Here is a 24,262-nt window from a genome sequence, read left to right on the forward strand (position 1 = left end):
TTTAACCTTTAAATGCCAATCTCCAGGTGTCTATCAGTGGTGAGTGGCTTCCTTGGCAATCCAAAGTTCCTCAGATCGAAGTTGAAACTCACAAAGTGGCGGCACCGGATGTGGTTGTGCCCACGCTGGATACGGTGCGGCACGAGGCCCTCCTCTACACGTGGCTAGCCGAACACAAACCTCTCGTCCTGTGCGGTCCTCCTGGTTCAGGAAAGACCATGACGCTCTTCAGTGCTTTAAGGGCTCTGCCCGACATGGAGGTAAAGCTGAAATATTTTGTGCTCTTAAGGGTTTTTGAAGGAATTTCCTTTTAATTCTGAATTACTTTACCACTTTGGTTTTTTTTTAATTTGCGTTGCAGGTTGTTGGTTTGAACTTCTCTAGTGCCACCACCCCAGAACTGCTTCTGAAAACCTTTGATCACTACTGCGAGTACCGGCGGACACCGAATGGTGTCGTCCTTGCCCCCGTTCAGCTTGGGAAATGGCTAGTGCTGTTCTGCGATGAAATAAACTTGCCGGACATGGACAAATATGGCACCCAGAGGGTCATCTCCTTCATCCGTCAGGTGTGTATATCGTGCCGTGTTTCATATATCGTTCCTAATACTCTGCTACGGTGGAGACTTTTATATTGATTGCACTAGCCATAATCTGACTTTTTAATATGGTGTCTTATTTGCACAGATGGTGGAACATGGAGGTTTCTACAGGACCTCGGATCAAACCTGGGTTAAACTGGAAAGAATTCAGTTCGTAGGAGCTTGCAATCCTCCTACTGATCCTGGAAGAAAGCCACTGTCTCACAGGTAGGGGGCACTATTGCCATTTTCTGCCCCTCATTTATCAGTTTGGACACTGGCATCACCAGTTACCTTTCATCATCTAGGTTCTTGCGCCATGTCCCTGTGGTATACGTGGACTATCCTGGACCTGCATCCTTGACCCAGATCTATGGCACCTTCAACCGCGCAATGCTGCGGCTGATTCCGTCGCTGCGCACGTATGCAGAGCCACTGACCGCTGCCATGGTTGAGTTTTACACCATGTCCCAGGTAAGTGATGTATAATAATCGGGGTCTTTTCGCCATATACTTCCGTGTATCTGCTCGGCCTCATTACTCGTGATTGCAGGAGCGATTTACTCAGGACACGCAGCCCCACTACATCTACTCCCCCCGTGAAATGACGCGGTGGGTGAGGGGCATTTTTGAAGCCTTGCGGCCACTAGAGACCCTGCCTGTGGAAGGACTAATCAGAATTTGGGCCCATGAAGCTCTTCGCCTATTCCAGGACAGGTGAACTTGCACTTTATGGCTGGTGGCAATGTGAGCGCTGTCCGCAATCAGTACAGGTCTTTATCCATCTTTACCCTTGTCTTTATTACGTCAGACTCGTGGAAGATGAAGAGCGACGCTGGACCGATGAGAACATTGACTTGGTTGCCCTGAAACACTTCCCCAATGTGGAGAAAGAGAAGGCATTAAACCGACCCATCCTGTACAGCAACTGGTTGTCCAAGGTATTCCCAGACGATGCGTCGCACTGAACGGAGCTCGTTACATGGCTTCAATCTGTAGCGGTCTTCCACATGCTAAATCTCCGTTCATGCAGGACTACATCCCCGTGGACCAGGAAGAGCTGAGAGACTATGTCAAGGCTCGACTGAAAGTTTTCTACGAGGAAGAACTGGATGTGCCTCTCGTACTGTTCAATGAAGTCCTGGACCATGTCCTCAGGATTGACAGGTAATGTCACTGCAGCACCAGGAGGTTGGAGGCGCTGCTGACATGGCATCCATCAGTCGCATGTCAGATCTCGAGCACCCCCATTGGGATTATGGCACCTCAGACTTTGTCCTTTTTGGAAGTTAAAAGTGCCGATGTGACTTCTGTCAGCCGCCCACCAGGGAATTGTGCACATGTCCAATTATAGATTGCCCTTTTCTTCCTTTTCAGAATTTTCCGCCAGCCTCAGGGTCACTTGCTTCTCATCGGAGTAAGTGGAGCCGGGAAGACCACGCTGTCACGTTTTGTCGCCTGGATGAACGGTCTGAGCGTCTACCAGATTAAGGTCTGTACCGGTCTCTTAATCGGATGTCCGTGTGCCGCTGGCTCTTCCCGTAGTTTCCATTCATGGTCTGTTCTCCTTCCGTCAATGTAGGTGCACAGGAAATACACCGGGGAGGACTTTGATGAAGATCTTCGGGCTGTGCTGAGACGCTCGGGCTGCAAAAATGAGAAGATCGCCTTCATCATGGATGAGTCCAACGTCCTGGATTCCGGGTTCCTGGAGCGGATGAACACGTTGTTGGCCAACGGAGAGGTAAAGTGTGTTTGTGTATGTGGGTGGAAAGTTCAGGACATGTGGGTACTCACCGCCAGCACTTGTCATTTCTGTAGGTTCCCGGCTTGTTTGAAGGTGACGAATATTCCACGCTGATGACACAATGTAAGGAGGGAGCCCAGAAGGAAGGACTCATGCTGGACTCTCACGAGGAGCTGTACAAGTGGTTCACAAGCCAGGTCATCCGAAACCTCCATGTTGTCTTCACCATGAACCCGTCCTCAGAAGGTCTGAAGGACCGAGCAGCCACCTCCCCCGCTCTGTTTAACAGGTCTGTTTGCTGCGAACGATGGTCCCAAGGTGCCAGGATAGGACTCTCTTCTCGGGCAATTGTTAATCCACCACTTTTCCATACATTTCTAGGTGCGTGCTGAACTGGTTTGGTGACTGGTCGACGGAGGCGCTCTACCAGGTCGGAAAGGAGTTCACAAGCAAAATGGATCTTGAGAAACCGAACTACATTGTACCAGACTACATGCCTGTGGTCTACGACAAGCTGCCCCAGCCTCCGACTCACAGGGAAGCCATCGTCAACGGCTGCGTGTTTGTACATCAGACCCTTCACCAGGTAATTTACGTCTCTGCTGTTGTACATGTTCTGGGACTCTAGAGTCTCGGTAATGTCAGCTTGAAAGGGGATAATTATTCCATGGCGCTTTACATGTGAAAAGGGGAAATATAGACAAGTATAATAAACGTGTAAGACAAGGGACACACAAGTACATAAGGAGAGGGGGACCCTGCCTGTGAGGGCTCAGTCATGCTGTTAACCTTAGTATTGGCTGACACTGATCCTGCGGTATTCAGCTTGCGTGCCACCGCTAGTGAGGCCACCCTGCCATGTGCAGCTCGTGTGTCCCCGGCTAGTGAGGTTGCCCTGTGGTGTGTGGTTTGTATGGCCTCCGCTGGTGAGGTCGCCCTGCCGTGTGCAGCTTGTGACAACCGCCGCTAGTGAGGTCGCCCTGTCGTATGCAGCTCGTGTGACCCCAAGCTTGTTGCCTTGTGGTGTTTTGTTTATGTAGCCCCCGCTAGTGAGGTTGCCTTGCCGTGTGCAGCTCGTCTGACCCCCCCCCCCCCCCCCCCCGGCTAGTGAGTTTACCCTGCCGTGTGCAGTTCGTGTGTCCCCCGACTAGTGTGGCCGCCTTGCTGTGTGCCCCTCGCTAGTGAGGTCTCCCTGACATGTGCAGCTCGTGTAGCACCCCCCCGCTAGTGAGGTTGCCCAGCCCTTCTGGCTTTTCATTTAGGTCCCAAGCAAGAGTCCCTCCTTATTTATAGTACAGTCCTCTCCGCATACATCCAGCAATGAGGCCGCTGATTATTCAGCTGAGACGTTATGTGCGCTGACTGATTCTTTACTCGCAGGCCAATACCCGCCTTGCGAAGCGAGGCGGCAGAACCATGGCGATCACGCCACGTCATTACTTGGATTTCATCAACCACTATGCCGATCTGTTCAATGAGAAGCGCAGCGAGCTGGAGGAGCAGCAGATGCACCTGAACGTCGGCCTGCGAAAGATCAAAGAAACGGTCGACCAGGTAGGAAAAAACAAGACTATCCTCCCGGCGGGGAAGGGGCAGCCGTGGTGGGTTGTAACATTTGGAAACAACTTCATATAGAAGTTGCATAGTGAAGCCGGTCTAACCGCTGATTGTACAATAAATTCTCTTTCGTGTCCTCAGGTGGAAGAACTGCGTCGTGACTTGAGGATTAAAAGTCAGGAACTAGAAGTGAAAAACGCGGCAGCTAATGACAAGTTAAAGAAAATGGTGAAGGATCAGCAAGAGGCTGAAAAGAAAAAGGTGAGGAGCTTATTAATAATCCTACATAACATTGGAGTCTTATAGTACATAGTGTGGATTTGGGGGCCCCCGAATGGATGTGTTACGAGCTCGGAATAAAATACTCTGCGTCTTTTCAGGTTATGAGTCAAGAAATCCAGGAGCAGCTTCACAAGCAACAAGCCGTCATCGCCGACAAGCAGATGAGCGTAAAGGAGGATCTGGATCAGGTAGAGCCGGCCGTCATCGAGGCTCAGAACGGTACGTGGCCTCCATACATAAGCTCCGCCAGATCACACTCATCCTCTGCGGCCAAGACCCTGTAAAATAGGCAGGAACGTGTAGACATTAAATGTGTGGCAGCACTAATGCTTCCTGTAGTAGGTAGACGGGAGGGATATTGATCAAGGGAGAGGTGCTGCACCCCCTACACCATCCGCTGCTAGTGCCACAGGGGTTCTCTGGGACCATAGTGTGGGGAGTTGAGTGGATCGATTCGCCCTAATTTAGTGGTTATGTCAGTATTCAGTGGTCGCTGGATGGAAGCACTGCGTACTGCCTCCTTCCTGCCGGCATCCCGAGCATCTTTTTTGTTTTTTTTGTTTTTGGCCTAATGCACTGCATTTGTTTTAGCCAAATGCTCACATGAGATTGCAGGGAGATGCCGGTAGATGTGCATGACTTCTGGCCACGGACCTACAAATGTATTTGCTCATGGCAGATGCAGTGTCCTCAGCGCTGCTCTCCTCCCGATGCCAGAGGATTATTTATGATTGCAGATAATCAGCAGAGGATGAGCTGTCTTTTTTGCAGAACTTATAGGAGAGGTATGGGCTTCTGTGGATGTGCAGGAAGGCTCCTTGCAGCTATTGAAGGGGTTTCCTGACCCCGAGATTGCCTTCCTACACCCCCATATTCTTAATACTCGGCTATTATGTGGGGTCGCATGTTTGGAAACACCCATGAAGCCCCCTGGGGTTGTGGGATGCCATAGCTCGGGCCTCTTGGAATGGCTGTAAGTGCAGATAAAGAACATTGCTTTTACCTGAACTCACAGACTGTCTAATAATGCCAGAAAATAAATCTATGAATGTTTTATGATGTGACCAAAATGACTTTTCTAATCAGATTTCCTCGCTTTGTTTCCCCCCTCCGTGTGTTTTTGTCTCCACTTCTTTCTTTTTTCCTTCTCTTTTCTGTCCATTTTGATCGTTTTTGATCCGGTTTAGCTGTAAAATCTATAAAGAAGCAGCATCTGGTCGAAGTCCGTTCTATGGCTAATCCTCCAGCAGCAGTGAAGCTGGCCCTAGAGTCCATCTGTCTGCTGCTGGGCGAGAGTACAACGGACTGGAAGCAGATTCGATCCATCATAATGAGGGAAAACTTCATTCCAACTATTGTAAACTTTTCCGCTGAAGAGATCAGGTGAATAGATAAGTTCAGAACTGCCGCTGCCGAGGACATAGAAAGAAACCTGTCATAGAGGTCGCTGGACCCAGTAAATGTGAACAATGACCATAGTGGTGGTACTACAACTCCCAGCATGCACGGTCTACTTTTATGGATATGGCATGGTAAACACCCCCACTCAGTCGTACAACAGCTCCTAGGCGGATGGGCGTCTTCCCCGTACTCCATAGGAGTTGTAATGCTTTAGTTATAGGGTAGTTTATATTGTCCCTGATGGGTCATCGTCTTCCCAGGACGTGGATTTCTTTCAGTCCTCTGCAGCAGCCGTTCTCCGTACTAACCCTGCACGAGCGTTAACCCTGTTTTCACCCTCCTAATAGCGGTGAGCTCTATAAAGAGGCAGCACCTTGTTGAAGTAAAGGCAATGGGCAACCCACCGGCCGCAGTAAAACTGGCCCTAGAGTCGATCTGTCTCCTTCTGGGAGAGGAGACGACTGACTGGAAAAAGATCAGAACAGTTTTTCTCAGGGATAATTTCATCGGCAACATTATCAACCTAAACCCCGAAGACCTCAGGTATTTCTCCTGCGCGCTCTGTCCTGGACAGCGGGATCATGCTTACTCTCTAAAGCTCCAGCTTCTGTCTCCACCTATCATCTACTACAGCAACAGCAGACGCCTCTGTTCTCCATCCCTTTTTTGTGTGCTGTCTCTTTAAATCCCATTGCATTCCTGCTGTACTGAAGAACTATCCTCAGTCATCCCCGATGGACGTGGCTGCACGTGGTCATGCTGGAAAGAAATGGCTACTCTATGCTGCACTCGACCGTGGCATCCTAATGTCTGGCCAGATAGTCTGCAGATGCTGTTTAGACCATCATAAGGTTTTGACCATGGGGTTAGTGAGATCATAGGCTTGGCCCCTATAGCACCAATCTGGATCTGCCTCACCTGAACAGGCCGCATTGGTAGATTGGAGCAGCTTTGTCATCTTGCTTAATACAATCCGCAAAGTGATCCTGTCACCGGGTTTGGCCGATATATAAGATGTGGCCACTGCCTTTCAGGGCTTATCTACAGCATTGTATAAAGAGAAAGAAAAATAAGTTTTATTAATAAAATAATTATGCTCACCCGGGGGGTGGTCCGGTCCAATGGGTGTCGCAGGTCCGCATCCGGCGGCTCCCATCTTCTGGTAATGCCGCTCTCCTGCCTGCTTCATCGTGCTCATGTGCAAGCATACTTCTCTGCCCTGTTGAAGGCAGACCAAAGTACTGCAGTGCGCAGGTGCTGGGAAAGATCAGAGAGGCACTGCAGTACCATACTCTACCCTTAACAGGATGGATAAGTACGCCTGCGCAGGAGCGCGATGCTGGGAGGCAGCATCGCAAGAAGTTGGGAGGTACCGGACCGCCCTCCCGGGTGAGTATAATAAAACTTATTTCTCCTACGTGTCATTGGGGGACACAGACAGTGGGTGTTATGCTGCTGGCCACTAGGAGGACACTAAGTAAACCAGAAAAAGTTAGCTCCTCCCCTGCAGTATACACCCTCTCACTGGCTGAGATTCTCCAGTTCTTTGCTTAGTGTCTGTAGGAGGCACTTGGGTTTCAGACCCCACCGTTTTTATTTTATTTCTGAATTTTCTGTAAATTTTTATTTTTTAATTAACGGAGTGAAGGGGGCGACGGTCCTTTCTACAGCCCGCTCTCCCCCAAACCAGCAACAGGCAAGCACGCGGAGTATACCTCCCCGTACACTTTCCTGCGACGAATGGGTCTGATTCCTCTGACGATGGTTCCCTTACGGTCGGTACTCCACGGGTATGAGGGCAAGCGCAACAGGACGTAGCACAGGAGTGCATGGAGAAGGACTTGAGCAGCGCTTTTTCGGATACCCTGAATCAGCCCCAGAGCTCTCCATCCCCCTACCATAGGGTGGATCGATTGAGCATACCCCTTTAAGACCTCCTCCAGCTCTGCTACATCGCCCAGAGGATGAGACTGCAATTTAAGAGGCGCCGCACTCTCTCCGTCCCCGGCGCCTACCACGGGTAGTCCTAAAATTTAGTCCCCGGCTTTTCCGGCCTACTAGGCCGCAATTTGATTAGCGCCGCCCGTGCTAACGTCGCCGCCCCCTCCTCTTGGCGCCTCGCATTACTTACGAGACGCGCGATTTTATTCTCGGGGGCCATGTCTTCAGCTGCCGTTAACCCTTTCATGAGCCCTATGCCTGCTCTGGACAGCCGGATACCGGGTGACTCCACAAGGCCACCGTTTTTTCCTCCCGGGGTGACCCAGCATAGGACCGGGTAAGCTGCATCTGCCCTCAGATTAAAGCTTAACCCCTTCACGTCACATTCCATGCAGCTGCAGACACTGCCGTTAACCCTTTCAGGAGCACTATGCCTCAATCTAAGGAGGCTAAAACGGGCTGTTAAAAAGGCACACTGAGTTTTTTACTGTATACCACTTGCAAGTCTGCCTTACCGAGTGCACAGACTAATCCGTTATACACGGACTGCGCCCTGACCTGCGCTCCAATGTCCCTCGCCGCCGCTGCTGATGGGCCTCCCGCGTTTAGTAACCCTGACTGGGCTGCGTCCGTGTCACGGTCGGTGGAGTCTCTGACCCAGGCAGAAAGCGTCCTTACCTCCCGCGGAGGGCTCTGGCGTCGGCCGGGAACCGTCCCCCCAGCAGGGACTATACTCGTCCAAGGGACAGTCAGCACCGGCGGCTCCTGTCTCTCGCTCGCCCTCTCCTGAGGTTCACAGCGAACACGGCTCAGAATTCGAATCTGACACATCAGCCCCTCAGAATCCCCCAACTGATCAAGAGTCGCTTGATTCTCTTATAGAATCAGTCAACAGAATTCTGAGGTTGGATGAAGAAAATATTCCCGCTCCAGCACACCCTGGCTCATTTAAGGGAACCTAGCGTGTGTGCACGTTATTTACCAGCCGTCCAGTAACATAGGGATCGGCCGCATGAGCGGTTCACAGGGCAAAAGTCTACTCAGGCTAAATACCCTTTTCATCCAGACCTAATGTAGGATTGGTTACAGTCCTCTCCGGTGGACCCTCCTGTATCACGTCTTGCTTCTAAAATACTCCTATCTGTTTCTGAGGGTTCCTTGGTCAAGCCCCTTCGATTGTCAAATTGACTACCTTGCCCGTTTAGTTTTTTTTTTTGAAGCTTAGACCAGCATTTTTTTTTTTCCATCTCTCGCAGAAATTTGGGTCACTAAGGCAATGGCTTCTTGAGTAGAAGTCTTGATTACTTCCAAGGCACCAATCTTCCTTCGGAGGCAACCACTGTCGCCAGGCAGATAATTCACGCAGCTGTCTTTGTAGTAGACTCTTCTTTTGATGCCGCCAATTGCGCAGCTCAAACTGCCGCTAATGTGATCTCCATTAGAAGACTCCTATGGCTCCGCGGCTGGCGGGCGGATGCCACACCTAAAAGATCGTTGTCTTCTCTCCCCTTTTAAACGGGTCGTTGTTTTGGACAGAAACTGGACCAACTCATTTCCGATACTACCGGGGGAAAATAAATTCCTTCCTCAACAATAGGGGCTGTTCGGCCGTTTCCCAACCAACAGCCGACGAGTTGTCGATCTTCTCGCAACAATTCCAGTTGGTCCTCCTCTACCTTCTCTTCCGGATCAGGTCGGTCCCCGTGCGGAGACAGAGGCTCCCAGGTCTCCTAAAGACCTAACCGCTCTTGGAAACCCAGGCCTAGGGCTTCTGGATCTAGGGGAGCCAAATCTCATAGATCTACCCAATGACAAGTGGGTCAGGGAGCTGGTGTCCTCCGGATACGAGAGAGAATTTTCTTATCCCCCTCCAACTGTTTTTCCTTTCCTCTCCACCCAAGGAAAATGACAAGAGCCTTCCTTCGGGCTGTTCATCGCGAAAGATTCAGAGGATTATTTTCAAACCTTTTTGTGTTTCCAAAAAAGGATGGGACGATTCTGGGTCTCAAACTGTTAAATCAGTTTGTCAGGGTACAGTGATTCCGAATGGAATCTCTCCGATCTGTTCTCTTCCATGGAAAAAGAGTTCCTAGCATCCATCGACATCAAGGTCGCTTACCTTCATGCAATTCACAAGCAACAATTCCAGTTCGTTGCCTTGCCCTTCGGACTCGCCACCGCCCCTAGGGTCTTTACCAGGGTCATGGTGGCTGTCATGGCCATTCTCCACTCTCGGGGAGTGGTGGTGTTAACGTATCCGGACACCCTGCTCATCAAGGGTCTGTCCCTTCCAGCCTGCAAGGAATCCATGGATAACAGTAAATACACTTTCTCGCCTGGGGTGGAAGAAACTTTGGAAAGTCTTTCCTAAAACCGGCTCAGCAGATTCCCCCTTTAGGGATGATCTTGGACACTTCCCGCGGGTTGGTCATTCTCCCTCCAGGAGAGACCTAAGCCTTACAACAGGCAGTGCGACTGTTTTCTCACTCCATTCATTTCAGCATGAGAGTTCTAGGAAAGTTGGTGTCGGCGATGGAAGCAGTTCCATTTGCACAGTTCTACCTCTGTCCCTTACAACGCGTTGCTGTTAGCTTAGGACAAGAACCCGTTCTCCCTAGTCCGTCGGATCCCTCTGTCCCTGCGGGTCAGGCAATCCCTCAGGTGGTGGACACTGAGGTTCTCCCTGAATCAAGGCAGGTTTTTTCTCCCTGTAAGATGGTTGGTAGTAACCACCGACGCAAGTCTCCTCCGCTGGGGAGCAGTCTTTCGTCGCCACACGGCACAGGGTCATTGATCAACCCGAGATTGTCTCCCCATCAACATTTTGGAGATGCAAGAGATCAGATTAGCTCTACGGAGTTTCCACAGTCTCCTCGCAGGTCACATCAGGATCCAATCTGACAACGCCACGGCTGTAGCGTATATCAACCGCCAGGGAGGTACCCGGAGCAGGATGGCCATGCACGAAGCGAGTCACATCCTCCATTGGGCCGAGCGTAGAAAATTGGGTGGCAGATTTTCGCAGGCGCCAAGGCATTGTCTCGGGGAAGTGGTCTCTTCATCCGGAAGTCTTTTCAACATTTGTCATTGTTGGGGGACTCCGGATGTGGATCTCATGGCCTCAAGACTAAACAAAACAAGGTTCCTCGGTTCATTGCCCGATCATGTGATCCATGCGCCATCGGAGCGGACACCCTAGTTCTGCCTTGGCACCGGTTCCGGCTCTCGTACGTCTTCCCTCCTCTTCACTTGCTTCCGAGGGTCATCAAGAAGATCAGAGCGGAGGGAGTACCAGTGATCCTTGTCGCGCCAGATTGGCCGAGCATGCAGAACAAATACAACTAGTTACCGACATCCCCTGGCGACTTTCAGATTGCATGGATCTAAACTCGCAGGGCCCGATTTATCACCAGAACTCTGGGGCCCTGTCTTTGACGGCATGGCCGTTGTATCCTGGATTTTAGCACAGGCTGGGTTCTCTCACAATGTGATTTCCATCATGATTAGTACTAGGAAGCCTGTGTCCATGTGCATCTATCATTGCACCTGGAAAACCTTCTTTTCGTTGTGCAAGGATCATGGTCGATCACCTCTGGTGTTTTTTTCCATTCCGGCCATATTGGAATTCCTTCAATCTGGTTTAAAATCAGGCCTCGCACTCAGCTTGCTCAAGGGCCAAACTTCGGCCTTGTCAGTGCTTTTCCGACTAAAAATTGCCACCAAACTTCAGGTCAAGACGTTCATTCAGAGAAGTTTCCCATGTGGCGCCTCCTTATAGAAGACCATTGGAATCATGGGACCTTAACCTGGTTCTCGGGGCCTTACAGGAGGCTCCTTTCGAACCGCCGCAGGATGTCTCGGTGTCCTTCCTCTCTTGGAAGGTGGTCTTTCTAGTGGCAATTACGTCAGACGAGTTTTGGAATTGGCAGTTCCGTCCTGCCGTTCCTGAATTTTTCATCAGGAAAAGGTTGCTCTCAGGACGTCCCCGTCCTTCCTGCCAAAGGTCGTCTCCTCTTCCATCTCAACGAGAGAATTGTTTTTGCTTTCCTTTTGTCTGGCGCCAGTCCATCGCATTGAGAAGGCCTTCCACACCCTGGATGTGGTTAGGGCGCTGAGATGGTACATCTCGCAGACGGCTCCCTGCCACAAGTCAGATGCCCTGTTCATGCTTCCAGAAGGGCATAGGAAGGGTCTAGCCGTGTCAAAGCAACGCTAGCCAGGTGGATTCCCCTGGCGATTCAGTAGTCCTACTGTATCAGGAACGCGCCTGTCCCAGTGGGGATTGAGGCGCACTCTACCTGGTCAGTGGGGTGCCTCTTCGGCCATTCGGCACCAGGCCTCGGCAGAACAGGTCTGCAAGGCTGCGACTTGGTCCATTCTGCATACTTTTTACAAAATATTATCAATTTCATCCTCGGGGCGCAAGATTGCGACTTGATTCAGCCTCCATACCTTTACAAACATTGCCTAATTTATTCTCAGGCCTCTGCGGATGCAGCCTACAATCGGCAGTACCTCACTGTTGACTCAGTGGTACATGGGGTATTAGCAGATGTTTGCTCCCCACCCAGGGACTGCTTTAAGACGTCCCACTGTCTGTGTCCCCCAATGAGGCGTAGGAGAAATAGGGATTTTTGTGTACTCACCGTAAAATCCTTTTTCTCCGAGCCAGTCATTGGGGGACACAGCTCCCACCCTGTTTAGCCTATTGGCTCACTGTAGCATTCTTCGGCTTTGACTTGGTTATGGTTATTATTCACTGTTTATGCTCCTACTGCTTTTTTCACCGAACTGGAGAAATCTCAGCCAGCGAGAGGGTGTATACTGCAGGGGAGGAGCTAACTTTTTTTTTTTTTTCTGGTGTACTTGGTGTCCTTCTAGTGGCCAGCAGCATAACACCCACTGTCTGTGTCCCCCAATGATTGGCTCGGAGAAAAGGATTTTACTGTGAGTACACAAAAATCCCTATTTTTCTTATCTTGCAGGTCTGATCGGGGGCTTATCTACAACACTATAGAATGCTTTAGATAGGGCCACCGCCTTTTGGGGCTTATTTTATCACGGCCAAAACAGGTGACAGGTTAGCTTTAAGTTCCCAGCCAGATACTAACAAGGATTTCTTGAGGTTGCTGCAAAGTTCTACTAGACATCAGTCCTCATATGTAAGATTGTTATGTAGAAATACTTGGCACTCGTATGGGAGTCTTCAAGAACTTATTGGATGAAGAAATTCCAGAAAAATGAGACGTTTCAGTCGCTTCCTGTTAGCAGTGGACAACGCAGACTCTCACAGAGCGTGCTTCCACACGGATCTCCTCTATCCAGATGACTGATGAAGGTCAGGTATTGACCGAAACATCTCATTTTACTGGAATTTCTTCAGCCAATAAGTTCTTGAACACACCTATATGACTGCTAAGTATTTCTAAATCGCAGCTGATGGATTTGGTTATCCTACTTGTGCACCACCAGAATTCCAGAAGTGCCATGTTTTCATAATTTACGTCATACATAAGATTGTCTGCTGCCACCTCTAGGGGAGCTCCCTGTATAGATACATAAGATCCTGTCTGCAGCCACCACTAGGGGGAGCTCCTTGTATATAGAGATACATGATAGATCCTGTCTGCAGCCACCACTGGGAGGAGCTTCTTGTATACAGAGATACATGTTACGATCCTGTCTGCAGCCACCACTAGGGGGAGCTCCCTGTATATAGATACATAAGGTCCTGTCTGTAGCCACCACTAGGGGGAGCTCCCTGTATACAGATAATAATCTTTATTTCTATATAGCACTAACATATTCCGCAGCGCTTTACAGTTTGCACACATTATCATTGCTGTCCCCAATGGGGCTCACAATCTAAATTCCTTATCAGTATGTCTTTGGATGCATAAGATCCTGTCTTCAGCCAATACTAGGGGGGGCTCCCTTTATCCCTTTTTCTAATACTCCCCCTGGTGGTAGCTGCAGGTAATCTGAAGTTTATAATTTTAACCTTTTGTATGCAGACGTGCTGGGACAAAATTAATAGGTGCAGAATTTGTATTGTTTGAACTTTTTATACGTGCAGCATTTGTTGTGTCTGATCCAATCTTCTGTTCCTCCAGTGACGCCATCCGGGAGAAGATGAAGAAGAATTATTTATCAAATCCCAGTTACAATTATGAGATCGTGAACCGTGCTTCCCTGGCCTGCGGGCCTATGGTGAAGTGGGCAATCGCTCAGGTAAACAGAGGCTGCCGGGGTCCTGTACAGGGACAGCATCACCGGTGGCACCTCCATGCTGCCCCCACAGTCCGACCAATCATTTTTCAACATCCCTGAATGCTCCTTTTTTTTTTTTTTTTTTTTCCATTTACCAGCTAAACTATGCTGACATGCTGAAACGCGTGGAGCCTCTGAGAAACGAGTTACAGAAACTGGAAGATGATGCCAAAGACAACCAGCAAAAAGCCAACGAAGTGGAGCAAATGATCCGAGACCTAGAGGCCAGCATCGCCCGCTACAAGGAAGAGTACGCCGTGCTCATCTCCGAGGCTCAGGCCATCAAGGCCGACTTGGCGGCAGTGGAAGCAAAGGTTCAAAAAATTTAAATGACTGCAAGACTGCTGGTGTATGCTGGGACTTGTAGTGCCTGACAGTATTTTCATTGCAGGTGAACCGCAGCACTGCTCTTCTGAAGAGTTTATCAGCAGAGCGAGATCGCTGGGAAAAGACAAGCGAGACCTTCAAGAACCAGATGTCCACCATTGCCGGCGACTGCTTGCTGTCTGCGGCTTTCATTGCCTACGCCGGGTACTTCGATCAGCAGATGAGGCAGAATTTGTTCACCACGTGGTCCCATCACTTGCAGCAAGCCAATGTCCAGGTAGATGACTGATTCCTTTTCTCCTTCCCCCATTATCAGATTTTTTGTGGTTTCCGCTAACACAATCGTCATCTGTCCAGTTCCGCACGGACATCGCCAGGACTGAATATCTGTCCAATGCTGACGAGCGGCTCCGTTGGCAGGCCAGCTCACTACCTGCAGATGACCTGTGCACTGAAAACGCTATCATGCTGAAACGGTTCAATAGGTAAGTGCACGTGTGAATGACCCTGACGGCACTAGAGCGAGTCCAGGTGCAGATGTGACCTCTGCTCCTCTGTAGGTATCCTCTGATCATTGATCCCTCTGGACAAGCCACAGAGTTCATCATGAACGAGTACAAGGATCGGAAGATCACCCGCACCAGCTTCTTGGATGATGCCTTTAGGAAGAACTTGGAAAGTGCTCTCCGGTTTGGTAATCCTCTGCTTGTCCAGGTGAGAGGATGCAGTGCACGGGAGATCGGGAGTCCTATTTGGGTCCCGGAGAGATTAGTTTTAAAAGCCTTGCGGTCTCTTCTCAGGACGTGGAAAGCTACGATCCCATCCTGAACCCTGTGCTGAATCGTGAGGTCCGCAGAACCGGAGGAAGAGTGCTCATTACACTCGGGGATCAGGACATTGACTTGTCACCGTCGTTTGTCATTTTCCTTTCTACCAGAGACCCCACGGTAGGTGTCGTCACTTCGATGTTCCCGGGGGCATTTACTACATTTATCAGAGATTTTGTCTGAAGCCCTGGAAAAAGGGATTGACATTTGCACTGATGGGCCATGGCCGTGATTGATTCAGAGGGAATCACTGTGTGATTTGGACGTTTCGGCTGTATCCACCTACTTGAGGTTGGCACGAAGACATTAAACTATGTCGTGATTCCCACCTCAAGCAGATGCCAGCAAATGATGTCCTCCATCAATAGACCAGACGGACTAAAACTCACCGAAAGGCGCGAGTCACAGCAATTGAGTTTGGCGCTTTTAGTTTGGTTTGCACTAGACGCTATAATCTCCCCCTTTACCTGCGTGACGGTGACATATTTTCTTTTCTTAGGTCGAGTTCCCGCCAGATATTTGCTCTCGAGTGACATTTGTAAACTTCACGGTGACTCGCAGCAGCCTGCAGAGCCAGTGTCTGAATGAAGTCCTAAAGGCAGAAAGGCCTGATGTGGACGAAAAACGATCGGACCTCCTAAAACTACAGGGTAGGTGTCCGTTGAGCCCACGTCTAACTTGCGGTCTACGATGTGTGCAGCGTCCATGAGACTGACATATTCGCTCTTGTAGGCGAGTTCCAGCTCCGCTTGCGTCAGCTGGAGAAGTCTCTGCTTCAGGCCCTGAATGAAGTGAAAGGTCGCATCCTGGACGACGACACCATCATTACAACATTGGAGAACCTGAAAAAAGAAGCTGCCGAGGTCACCAGAAAAGTGGAGGAAACAGATATCGTCATGCAGGAGGTGGAGACAGTGTCTCAGCAGTACCTGCCCCTGTCTACAGCTTGTAGCAGCATCTACTTCACCATGGAGTCCCTGAAACAAGTAAGGCGCCCTCAGGTAGAACGGTATTGTGCGGATCGACTGATCCATTCTCATGTCTTGTGTATTTGCTCCTGTTCAGATTCACTTCCTGTACCAGTACTCGCTGCAGTTCTTCCTCGATATCTACCATACAGTGTTGTATGAGAACAGCAACCTGAAGAACACCACGGATCACACTCAGCGGCTCTCCGTCATCACCAAGGACCTGTTCCAGGTATGCCATTGGGGGCATCTTGGAGGAGTAAATGTGAGACCACTTCCCCCAACACATTCCCTGATCACATCTGACTACTTACTGTCTTATTTTCTGTACCACGTGTCATCCTGGTTTCTTCATAATGCAGATTACAACCATCTAACCTTTCTTTCTAGGTTGCTTTTAACCGTGTGGCTCGAGGAATGCTCCATCAGGACCACATAACCTTCGCCATGCTGCTGGCGAGGATCAAGCTGAAGGGGACTATTGGGTAACTATCACTTCAATAGGGAAGAAGTGTTTCCCTTATTGCAGGAATCGTACGGCTTGCTGGCACTTATGGTCCTATATATTAGGGATCAGTGAGAGGCTCCTATTCTCTGTGTATTGCATCGGTTCATTGTGTCCCAAAGATAAATGTCTTTTACCGTTTGCAGGGAGCCGACATACGATCAGGAGTTCCAGCATTTCCTCAGAGGCAAAGAGATAGTCCTTGGCTCGTCCTCCGTGCCTAAGATAAATGGTCTGACTGAGGAGCAGGTGGAGGCCATGATGAGGCTTGCTAATCTAAACGCCTTCAGGGACGTCATGTCCAAGGTTGAAGCCGATGATGTAAGCGCTTTGGGGTATTATGGATGACGCTGGTCTGGTCCTGGGTGAATCCAGATCTCAATGGACTTATCTCTTTGCAGCAGTTCAGCATATGGCTGGAGAGCAGTTCTCCCGAACAGACCGTCCCATATATATGGAATGAGGAGAGACCAGCAAGTACGTAGTGGAGGAGGGGGGTGCACCCTGGAAGCTAAAATTGGGGGCTCCATCTTATGTAATGAAGGCCTACGCTATGCATAGAAAAAAAAGGTGCAAGTTGTTCAATTGCCGCTCTAACGCCATTGGAGCAACACTTGCTCTAGGGATCACCAATATATTGTAATACTACAGCTCCCAGACATTTGAAGTTGTAGTTGTTAGATTGTGTCTGATCCCTGACATAGGGCCTGACCAGTCCTGAGTGACCACAGGCTGATACCTTTTTCCTGCGCTGATACATTGTAGCAAATGAGGTGAAGTGTTTGGGGCTTTCGTTCCAATGTTTCATTGTAGCTAAACTTCAGCTCTGAGAACAATTAGTTTTTGTATTTTATTAATCAGCGACTGTCAGCGGTGACTTTGGTGCATATTGGGGATCTCCCATCACTTCTCCATATACAGGAGTTTAGTGTTCGTTCACATGCAGCATCTAGAAAATTACTCCACAGGGCGATGGGACTGCGGAAAAATCTGCCTGAATGCGTCTTCTAATTTCTGCTTCTTCGCTTTTTAGCGCCCATCGGCCAAGCTGTGCACCGCCTGCTCCTGATCCAAGCCTTCCGTCCTGACCGCCTGCTGGCCATGGCACACATCTTTGTTTCCACCATTCTCGGGGAAAGTTTCATGTCGGTCATCGATCAGCCCTTGGATCTGGCTCACATTGTGGACACAGAGGTAACATTGTGCCGTGTTCACACTGGGACTTGCCGGCGTTGTGAAGTTTGCTGTGTTTGATCCTCTTGGGTTTCTGTTCGCTGCAGGTAAAACCAAATACTCCGGTGCTAATGTGTTCCGTCCCCGGCTATGATGCCAGCGGCCGCGTTGAGGATCTGGCAGCCGAACAGAACAGTCAGATCACGTCCATCGCTATTGGTCTGTGTCCCTTCTAGTTGTTGGGGGGTTATTGGTTTTTGATCTCCTCTGGGAGGTTTGGGTTTGTCTTGAGCTAAATCCAGAACTTTTGCTCTTGCAGGTTCTGCTGAAGGTTTCAGTCAAGCAGAGAAGGCCATTAACACAGCGGTGCGGTCCGGAAGGTGAGGACGTTCTGGGGGGGTCTTTAGCTTAAATGGATATTCCCCACTTATCTTAGTTTTTTCCTGATCAGTGGTTTCACTTCTGGGCCCCCGATTCATCTTGTGAATAAGACCACTGTGTCTACAGAATGGGGTAACCAGGGACACTGCAGCATCGCCCGTTATTGTAATTGGGTCTGTGATGTGATTTGCCAGAAGAGAATTTTACATCTGGCGACTCGGCCTGGCTTCGCTTTAATTGTAACGAACCATCAGCTGTGTGAGCAGGGCTAGGTTTGTTGCATCTACATTGGATGAATATTACCTGCAGTAAGATATTGATGGCCTAAATTGCTGTCAGGACCCTTACTAATGAGACTGAGCTACAGTACCTGGCATGGCTATACTTATGTGGTTGGCGCTGCCAGTTAAAGGGGTTATCCAGTGATGCTCACTGCCGACTGTACAGACGCCTTGGCGGGTGTGTGCAGGTGTGCTAATCTGATGTGGAAATGAGCCATGATGGAAAAGGAGGATTTTTGGTACTTGCCATAAAATCCTTTTCTCATAGCCTGAATTCCCCAATGAGGCCTCTGAGAAACCCTTGGTGCAATGCATTGTTTACTAGGAGTCTGCAGACCCTTTGCTGGTCCTGTCTGACCCTGACTCCGTCCCTGCAGGTGGGTGATGCTGAAGAACGTGCACTTGGCTCCCGGGTGGCTCATGCAGCTGGAGAAAAAACTTCATTCCCTGCAGCCGCACTCGTCGTTCCGCCTCTTCCTAACAATGGAGATTAATCCCAAGGTGTGGTGAATGTCTTCACTCTGAATTGCTCCACACTTCAGTTCTGTCTGGACCTGGAGTAAACAAATAGTGTCCTCATCCAGGTGCCTGTGAATCTGCTCCGAGCTGGACGGATTTTCGTATTTGAACCACCTCCTGGTGTGAAGGCCAACATGCTGAGAACGTTCAGTAGCATCCCGGTGTCCAGGATCTGTAAGGTGGGCTGTCGCGTGGGAGTGATGATCCAGTGACTTGGTGCCTGCCTGTACTGTACGGACACTCATCCTCCTCTCCCCATCTCTGTAGTCTCCGAATGAGCGTGCTCGTCTGTATTTCCTGCTGGCTTGGTTCCACGCCATCATCCAGGAACGTCTGCGTTACGCTCCTCTGGGCTGGTCAAAAAAATACGAATTTGGGGAATCCGATCTGCGGTCGGCGTGTGACACTGTGGACACCTGGCTGGATGACACCGCAAAGGTAAGCAAGGAAGGGAAAGACTCATTGCCTTCACCCCCTGGGTGTGGTGGACTCGTACAGCGTTCCCCGTCTCCCCTAAAAAAGAGTGGCTGAAAAGTCACCAAACTACTCCAAGTGACAGAGGATTGAGCAAGGTCTCCAAAAAGTCCTGAAACTTTATATCCCTTGCCATTGCTGTCAATGAATGCAAGTGGTCCTGAGCTTGTGCAGCTGGTTTGTTACAATGTATGAGTGTATACTGTTGTACCGGAGCTCAGGACAGTAGTGACATTTGTACGGCTGCATTCAGGTCACACAAAATAAACCTAAGTGTTTCCATTCACTAACCACAAACTGGACCCTTAGGATTAATGGGAGAAGTGATGGCTGAAGTCCATCAGTAAGTCGCAATATCGGACACTGATTGTATCGGGTTCTTCTTTCAGGGCCGACAAAACATTTCCCCAGATAAGATCCCGTGGTCAGCTCTGAAGACCCTCATGGCGCAGTCCATCTATGGGGGCCGAATCGATAACGACTTTGATCAGAGGCTGCTGAACACCTTCCTGGAGAGGCTCTTCACCACGTCTAGTTTTGATGGGGACTTCAAACTGGCCTGTAAGGTGGATGGACACAAGGATATCCAAATGCCGGACGGCATCAGGTACTGGCATGTGCTGGCTGCGCGTCCTTATCACTGTGCAGCTCTGTAAAGACATCTCCCAGCATCGCTCTTCTTACCCTCTTCCCTTGGTTCTGTAGGCGAGACGAGTTTGTGCAGTGGGTGGAGATGCTGCCGGACACTCAGACACCATCTTGGCTGGGTCTCCCGAACAATGCAGAGCGCGTCTTACTGACCACACAGGGTAACGTGCACCACGCTCTCTTCTCTAGCTAATCTCTAACTTTCTGTCTGTCTTCAGCATTAACCCTTGTCACGTCCTCCATGTTCTCACCTGGGGCCTGTGTGAGTGATGAGGAGGTTTTCTGTCTCCTTACAACCAGACTTGTCCCAGCCGTTCTCATCCTGCAACAGTCTTGTATTTTCCTCGTGTTTCTCTGAGCCATCTCTGCCGTGTCCAACATCCTTCATTGCTTCATTTTTCAAACCTATTTATTTCTTTTAACCTTTTTCTTTCTCTGTTTAGTAATTGCTCTACTAAGACTTCACATTTAGAGGTCAATACCAACAATGGGGGTGGGGGTCCTCCGCTGGTCTGTTCTTCATCTTCTGGCTGGATGGCCACTGCAGCCAATTCCTGGCCACAGCTGTGACCTATTGCACATTGCCAGCAGTTAGTAATTGGCTGCAGGCAAGGCAAGCAAAGACCTCGCAGAACTCTTCATTATAGACTGGTGTAAACGTGATTTTGTTTAATCGGACCTCGTGAAATTTTTTGGGTGCTGCCACCTAGCCAGTTGTTGTGTCTCCGCACCCATGGGGTCCATATTACAGCTGCAAGACCCCAACCCTCTCCTGGTTTGTTAAATTGCCACACTTCTCCATGGTGGTCTGTATCCTGCTCACTGGGTGGTCCAGAGTCTGGACATCTCCCCTCTGGATGACTCCGTAGTCTGGTTTTATTGTTGCACCTTTTGGTTTTTGTTGCGTTTCTTCACCCTTTTTTTGAGTTTGCTTTATGTCGCCCTTCGTTGTTTTGTTTTCTCCCCTACGTGGTTCAGGCATTGATATGATCAGTAAAATGCTGAAAATGCAAATGCTGGAGGATGAGGACGACTTGGCTTACGCCGAGACAGAGAAGAAGCAGAGGACAGATTCCACCTCCGACGGCCGCCCGTCCTGGATGAGGACGCTGCACACCACCGCCTGCAACTGGCTGAGCGTCATCCCCCAAACCCTGAACCACCTGAAACGTACTGTGGACAACATAAAGGTGAGGCCCCAGCTGGTGACGCCAATGCACAGGCCTGACAATTGCATATCCCCCCAAAACTTCTGACCTAAACTTTCCTTCCAGGATCCTCTGTTCAGATTCTTTGAACGTGAAGTAAAAATGGGTGCAAAGTTACTGCAGGACGTGCGCCAGGATCTCACCGATGTAGTCCAAGTGTGCGAAGGAAAGAAGAAGCAGACAAACTACCTGCGCACCCTGATCAATGAGCTGGTGAAAGGTACGGCTTATTGGGGGTGTGTAAATTATTGGGGTCCAGATATAGCGAGAACTGAAGCTCCCATCAGGGTCATCCTAGGGATAGGTCGTCTCTACCTGGTCATGATCAGCACTCTGGTGCCAAAGAGCTGCTCATACCCCTGTCTGATTCTTCAGTGCAATGCTTTCTCCTCCAGGAATCCTGCCTCGGAGCTGGTCTCGATTCACGGTCCCTGCAGGGATGACTGTCATCCAGTGGGTGGCAGATTTTAGTGACCGCATCAAGCAGCTGCAGAACATCTCTCAAGCAGCGGCAACCAGTGGAGCCAAAGAGCTGAAGGTTTGCAAGATCCACACTGTGCAATAGGAGGTCGCCACATCTGGCAGACGCTGATGTCTTGTTTTCCTCCGCAGAACATCCATGTGTGGCTCGGCGGCTTGTTTGTCCCTGAGGCATACATTACCGCCACCCGCCAGTATGTGGCCCAGGCTAACAGCTGGTCCCTGGAGGAGCTGTGTCTAGAAGTGAGCGTAACCACCACACAGAATGCAGTCCTGGACGCCTACAGCTTTGGGATAACTGGTAATTTACAACTCTACAGTGATTGTTGGCTCCATCTCTGCCACAGCGCTACAACGTGCCATTAGCTATTGTAAAGGGAAACTACAACTCCCAGACTGTAGATAACAGGGCATGGTGTGAGCAGTAGTTACCCTAGAGTCTATAACATGCCACGCTAAAGCTGGTGCAAAACTAAAATTCCCATCTTGTGCAGGAGCCATGTAACAGCGGTATTCTAACAGATAATGAATTTTCTTAGGTCTGAAGCTGCAAGGAGCGACCTGTACCAATAACAAGCTGTCCCTGTCTAATGCCATCTCCACCGTGCTGCCCCTGACACAGCTGCGCTGGACCAAGCAGACCAATGCTGAGAAAAAGGCCAATGTGGTGAGTGGTCTGTGGCGTATCCAGCCACCATCTCATCAGCGACTTTATGGGAAAGGTTCAGTCTCATAAATCATGTTCACAATTTTTTTTTTTTTTTTTTTTTTTTTTTTTTTTCTTTTGCCTTCCCAGGTCACGCTGCCAGTCTACCTGAACTTCACCCGCGCTGACTTGATCTTCACCGTTGACTTTGAAATTGCCACCAAAGAAGACCCTCATAGCTTCTACGAGCGGGGGGTGGCAATCCTGAGCACTGAGTGATCAGTCTATCATCCTCTCACTGGTCATTACTGGTTTTGTGTTTTTTGCTATGAGGGTACAGGAAGGAGATGAAGGATCCAGGTCATGTGATTAGATGGGGGCACGATGGGTGCCAAGGTAGGGATTAATAAAGATGGAGATCGGGAATGTTATTACTGGGAGAAGACAGTGGTTTGTGGCGTCTGTGGGAGGTTTATGGTCAGGAGGAGATTTGCACGTGAAACATTTTAGATTTGTCTAATGTGTAATTCCAACTTTTAATCTAATAAATATATGCATTACATTAAACATGGCTTTGTCTCTAAATCGGGCGCTGCAGCCCATGGATGAGAGGGCGATGCACAGTCCTGATCTGTTCATTAGGACTGGAGTCAACACCATAAAATACATTGATGTTTTTGACTCCTGCAGTTTTTAGGCTTCAGCCACAGACTCGAGTAATACAAGATAAATGGTAATAAAAGCCGGATCAGACGGAAAAGCAGACATGTACAATGCGGCAATCAGACTCTTACTACGGCTGGAGATTGTGCTGCATACAGACTCCAGGAAACTATTTCAGGTAAATAATTGTTTGGATTCCTGGTCGTCCTGTGGCGGTAAATCCATGAGAGAGGATGAGTGATGCAGGGGATCAGACATGGCCCCCACATCTCAGGGATTACAGGATGGATGTGGTGGCTTTAGAAATCTGTTCTAGAGGTACCTGCCCAAGAAGCTGCATTGGACCTGGGAGAATGAGGGTTAACAAAGCTGAGAAGACAGACAAATGGTTGACCTGAACCAGTTACCCAAGGGAGACTTGCATGGTTTGTGTTTTGTTTTTGCCCTTGTATTAAATAAAAAGGGCTTCAAAATTTCTGAAGATTAACTCCTTTCTTAATGAGCTGGGGTCTCCTGATCTGATGGATAGGAAGGACGGTAGGAGAATTTCTTGGTCGATATCTGCAGAACAGATTTTAGTAAGGTGCACTCCATGGTTCTTTTAAAACGACAATCATGAGTGATACAAGTATGACTTCTCTGGAAGACTAGGCCTGTGAATTGCTGGCGTGATGGCCACCAAGAAAGCAAATATGAACTGAATCAAGAGGCTCAAAGTGGGGCGGCCTCGAAGGCTTTCAGACCCAACTGATTCCATTGTGGGATCTCTGTCGTTCTCACGTTTTTCACTGCCGTGAAGAGTCTTAGTTAGCCGTTGTCCTAAAAGCTTTCCACTAAAGAGATTGCAGAGAAATCTATCAAAGTATTAAGCTTGAATCAGTTTTTTGGATGTAAAAATGTTGTGAATGATTTATAAATCTTGTTAGTTCTTGGCCTGTTCAAGGCTACAAGGTTATCTGCTCCTTCAGCAGAAAAACCACCGTCCTGTCAACCAAGCTGTCAAGTGAAGCCTGGATGGAGGAGCCCATGCCGAACTGTCGGGTTCAGGTTAGGCCTCTTTCACATGTCCGTGTTTCTGGTATGTGGTGACAGTTTTCAAACGTACAGGAAACATTGAGACACATAGACCCATTTAAGTAAATGACTCTGTGCACATCTCAGTGTGTTTTCACAGACCGTGTATCCGTGGCCAAAATACGCAGCACGGGCCGTAAAAATGTCCCGCATACAGATGACATCTGTGTGATGCATACCGGCGTCTGAGAAGCAGCGGTACAGTAAGCGCTGTTCCCTGGCGCCGGGTGCAGAAAACCGCTTGCATCATTCTCCCCTACTCTGCCAGCGAGCAAGGGAGAATGATGAGGGTTATATTCAACTGCTAATA

The 24,262-nt window shown here is 49.4% G+C and overlaps 1 protein-coding gene across 3 annotated transcripts in view; it reads left to right on the forward strand.

Moving 5' to 3' along the window:
- Positions 1-22,782, forward strand: part of DYNC1H1 (dynein cytoplasmic 1 heavy chain 1) — a 49,302-nt gene extending 26,520 nt beyond the window's left edge. Inside the window, exons 37-77 of one of the 3 annotated variants that reach the window (XM_073577992.1) lie at positions 27-260; positions 362-568; positions 687-808; positions 889-1,054; positions 1,134-1,297; positions 1,392-1,521; positions 1,614-1,747; positions 1,958-2,072; positions 2,163-2,324; positions 2,402-2,616; positions 2,709-2,913; positions 3,708-3,881; positions 4,026-4,145; positions 4,265-4,385; positions 5,354-5,549; positions 13,622-13,739; positions 13,877-14,092; positions 14,170-14,382; positions 14,463-14,590; positions 14,666-14,819; positions 14,906-15,052; positions 15,432-15,582; positions 15,665-15,918; positions 15,998-16,132; positions 16,291-16,385; positions 16,552-16,726; positions 16,807-16,882; positions 17,439-17,599; positions 17,686-17,797; positions 17,898-17,958; positions 18,618-18,741; positions 18,825-18,938; positions 19,027-19,197; positions 19,623-19,840; positions 19,939-20,042; positions 20,860-21,071; positions 21,156-21,309; positions 21,485-21,627; positions 21,702-21,870; positions 22,109-22,236; positions 22,366-22,782. In XM_073577992.1, the coding sequence (XP_073434093.1) occupies positions 27-260; positions 362-568; positions 687-808; positions 889-1,054; positions 1,134-1,297; positions 1,392-1,521; positions 1,614-1,747; positions 1,958-2,072; positions 2,163-2,324; positions 2,402-2,616; positions 2,709-2,913; positions 3,708-3,881; positions 4,026-4,145; positions 4,265-4,385; positions 5,354-5,549; positions 13,622-13,739; positions 13,877-14,092; positions 14,170-14,382; positions 14,463-14,590; positions 14,666-14,819; positions 14,906-15,052; positions 15,432-15,582; positions 15,665-15,918; positions 15,998-16,132; positions 16,291-16,385; positions 16,552-16,726; positions 16,807-16,882; positions 17,439-17,599; positions 17,686-17,797; positions 17,898-17,958; positions 18,618-18,741; positions 18,825-18,938; positions 19,027-19,197; positions 19,623-19,840; positions 19,939-20,042; positions 20,860-21,071; positions 21,156-21,309; positions 21,485-21,627; positions 21,702-21,870; positions 22,109-22,236; positions 22,366-22,494 (6,327 nt within the window). In that variant the 3' untranslated portion in view covers positions 22,495-22,782. Of the gene's footprint in view, positions 1-26; positions 261-361; positions 569-686; positions 809-888; positions 1,055-1,133; positions 1,298-1,391; positions 1,522-1,613; positions 1,748-1,957; positions 2,073-2,162; positions 2,325-2,401; positions 2,617-2,708; positions 2,914-3,707; positions 3,882-4,025; positions 4,146-4,264; positions 4,386-5,353; positions 5,550-5,914; positions 6,111-13,621; positions 13,740-13,876; positions 14,093-14,169; positions 14,383-14,462; positions 14,591-14,665; positions 14,820-14,905; positions 15,053-15,431; positions 15,583-15,664; positions 15,919-15,997; positions 16,133-16,290; positions 16,386-16,551; positions 16,727-16,806; positions 16,883-17,438; positions 17,600-17,685; positions 17,798-17,897; positions 17,959-18,617; positions 18,742-18,824; positions 18,939-19,026; positions 19,198-19,622; positions 19,841-19,938; positions 20,043-20,859; positions 21,072-21,155; positions 21,310-21,484; positions 21,628-21,701; positions 21,871-22,108; positions 22,237-22,365 lie in introns of all 3 variants that reach the window. The other 2 variants (XM_073577994.1, XM_073577993.1) reach the window with 2 other exon arrangements.
- Positions 22,783-24,262: the final 1,480 nt, after the last annotated feature.

Source organism: Dendrobates tinctorius, unplaced genomic scaffold, assembly GCF_039654945.1.
Source record: "Dendrobates tinctorius isolate UK_male_01 unplaced genomic scaffold, ASM3965494v1 ptg000058l, whole genome shotgun sequence".
NCBI lineage: Eukaryota > Metazoa > Chordata > Amphibia > Anura > Dendrobatidae > Dendrobates > Dendrobates tinctorius.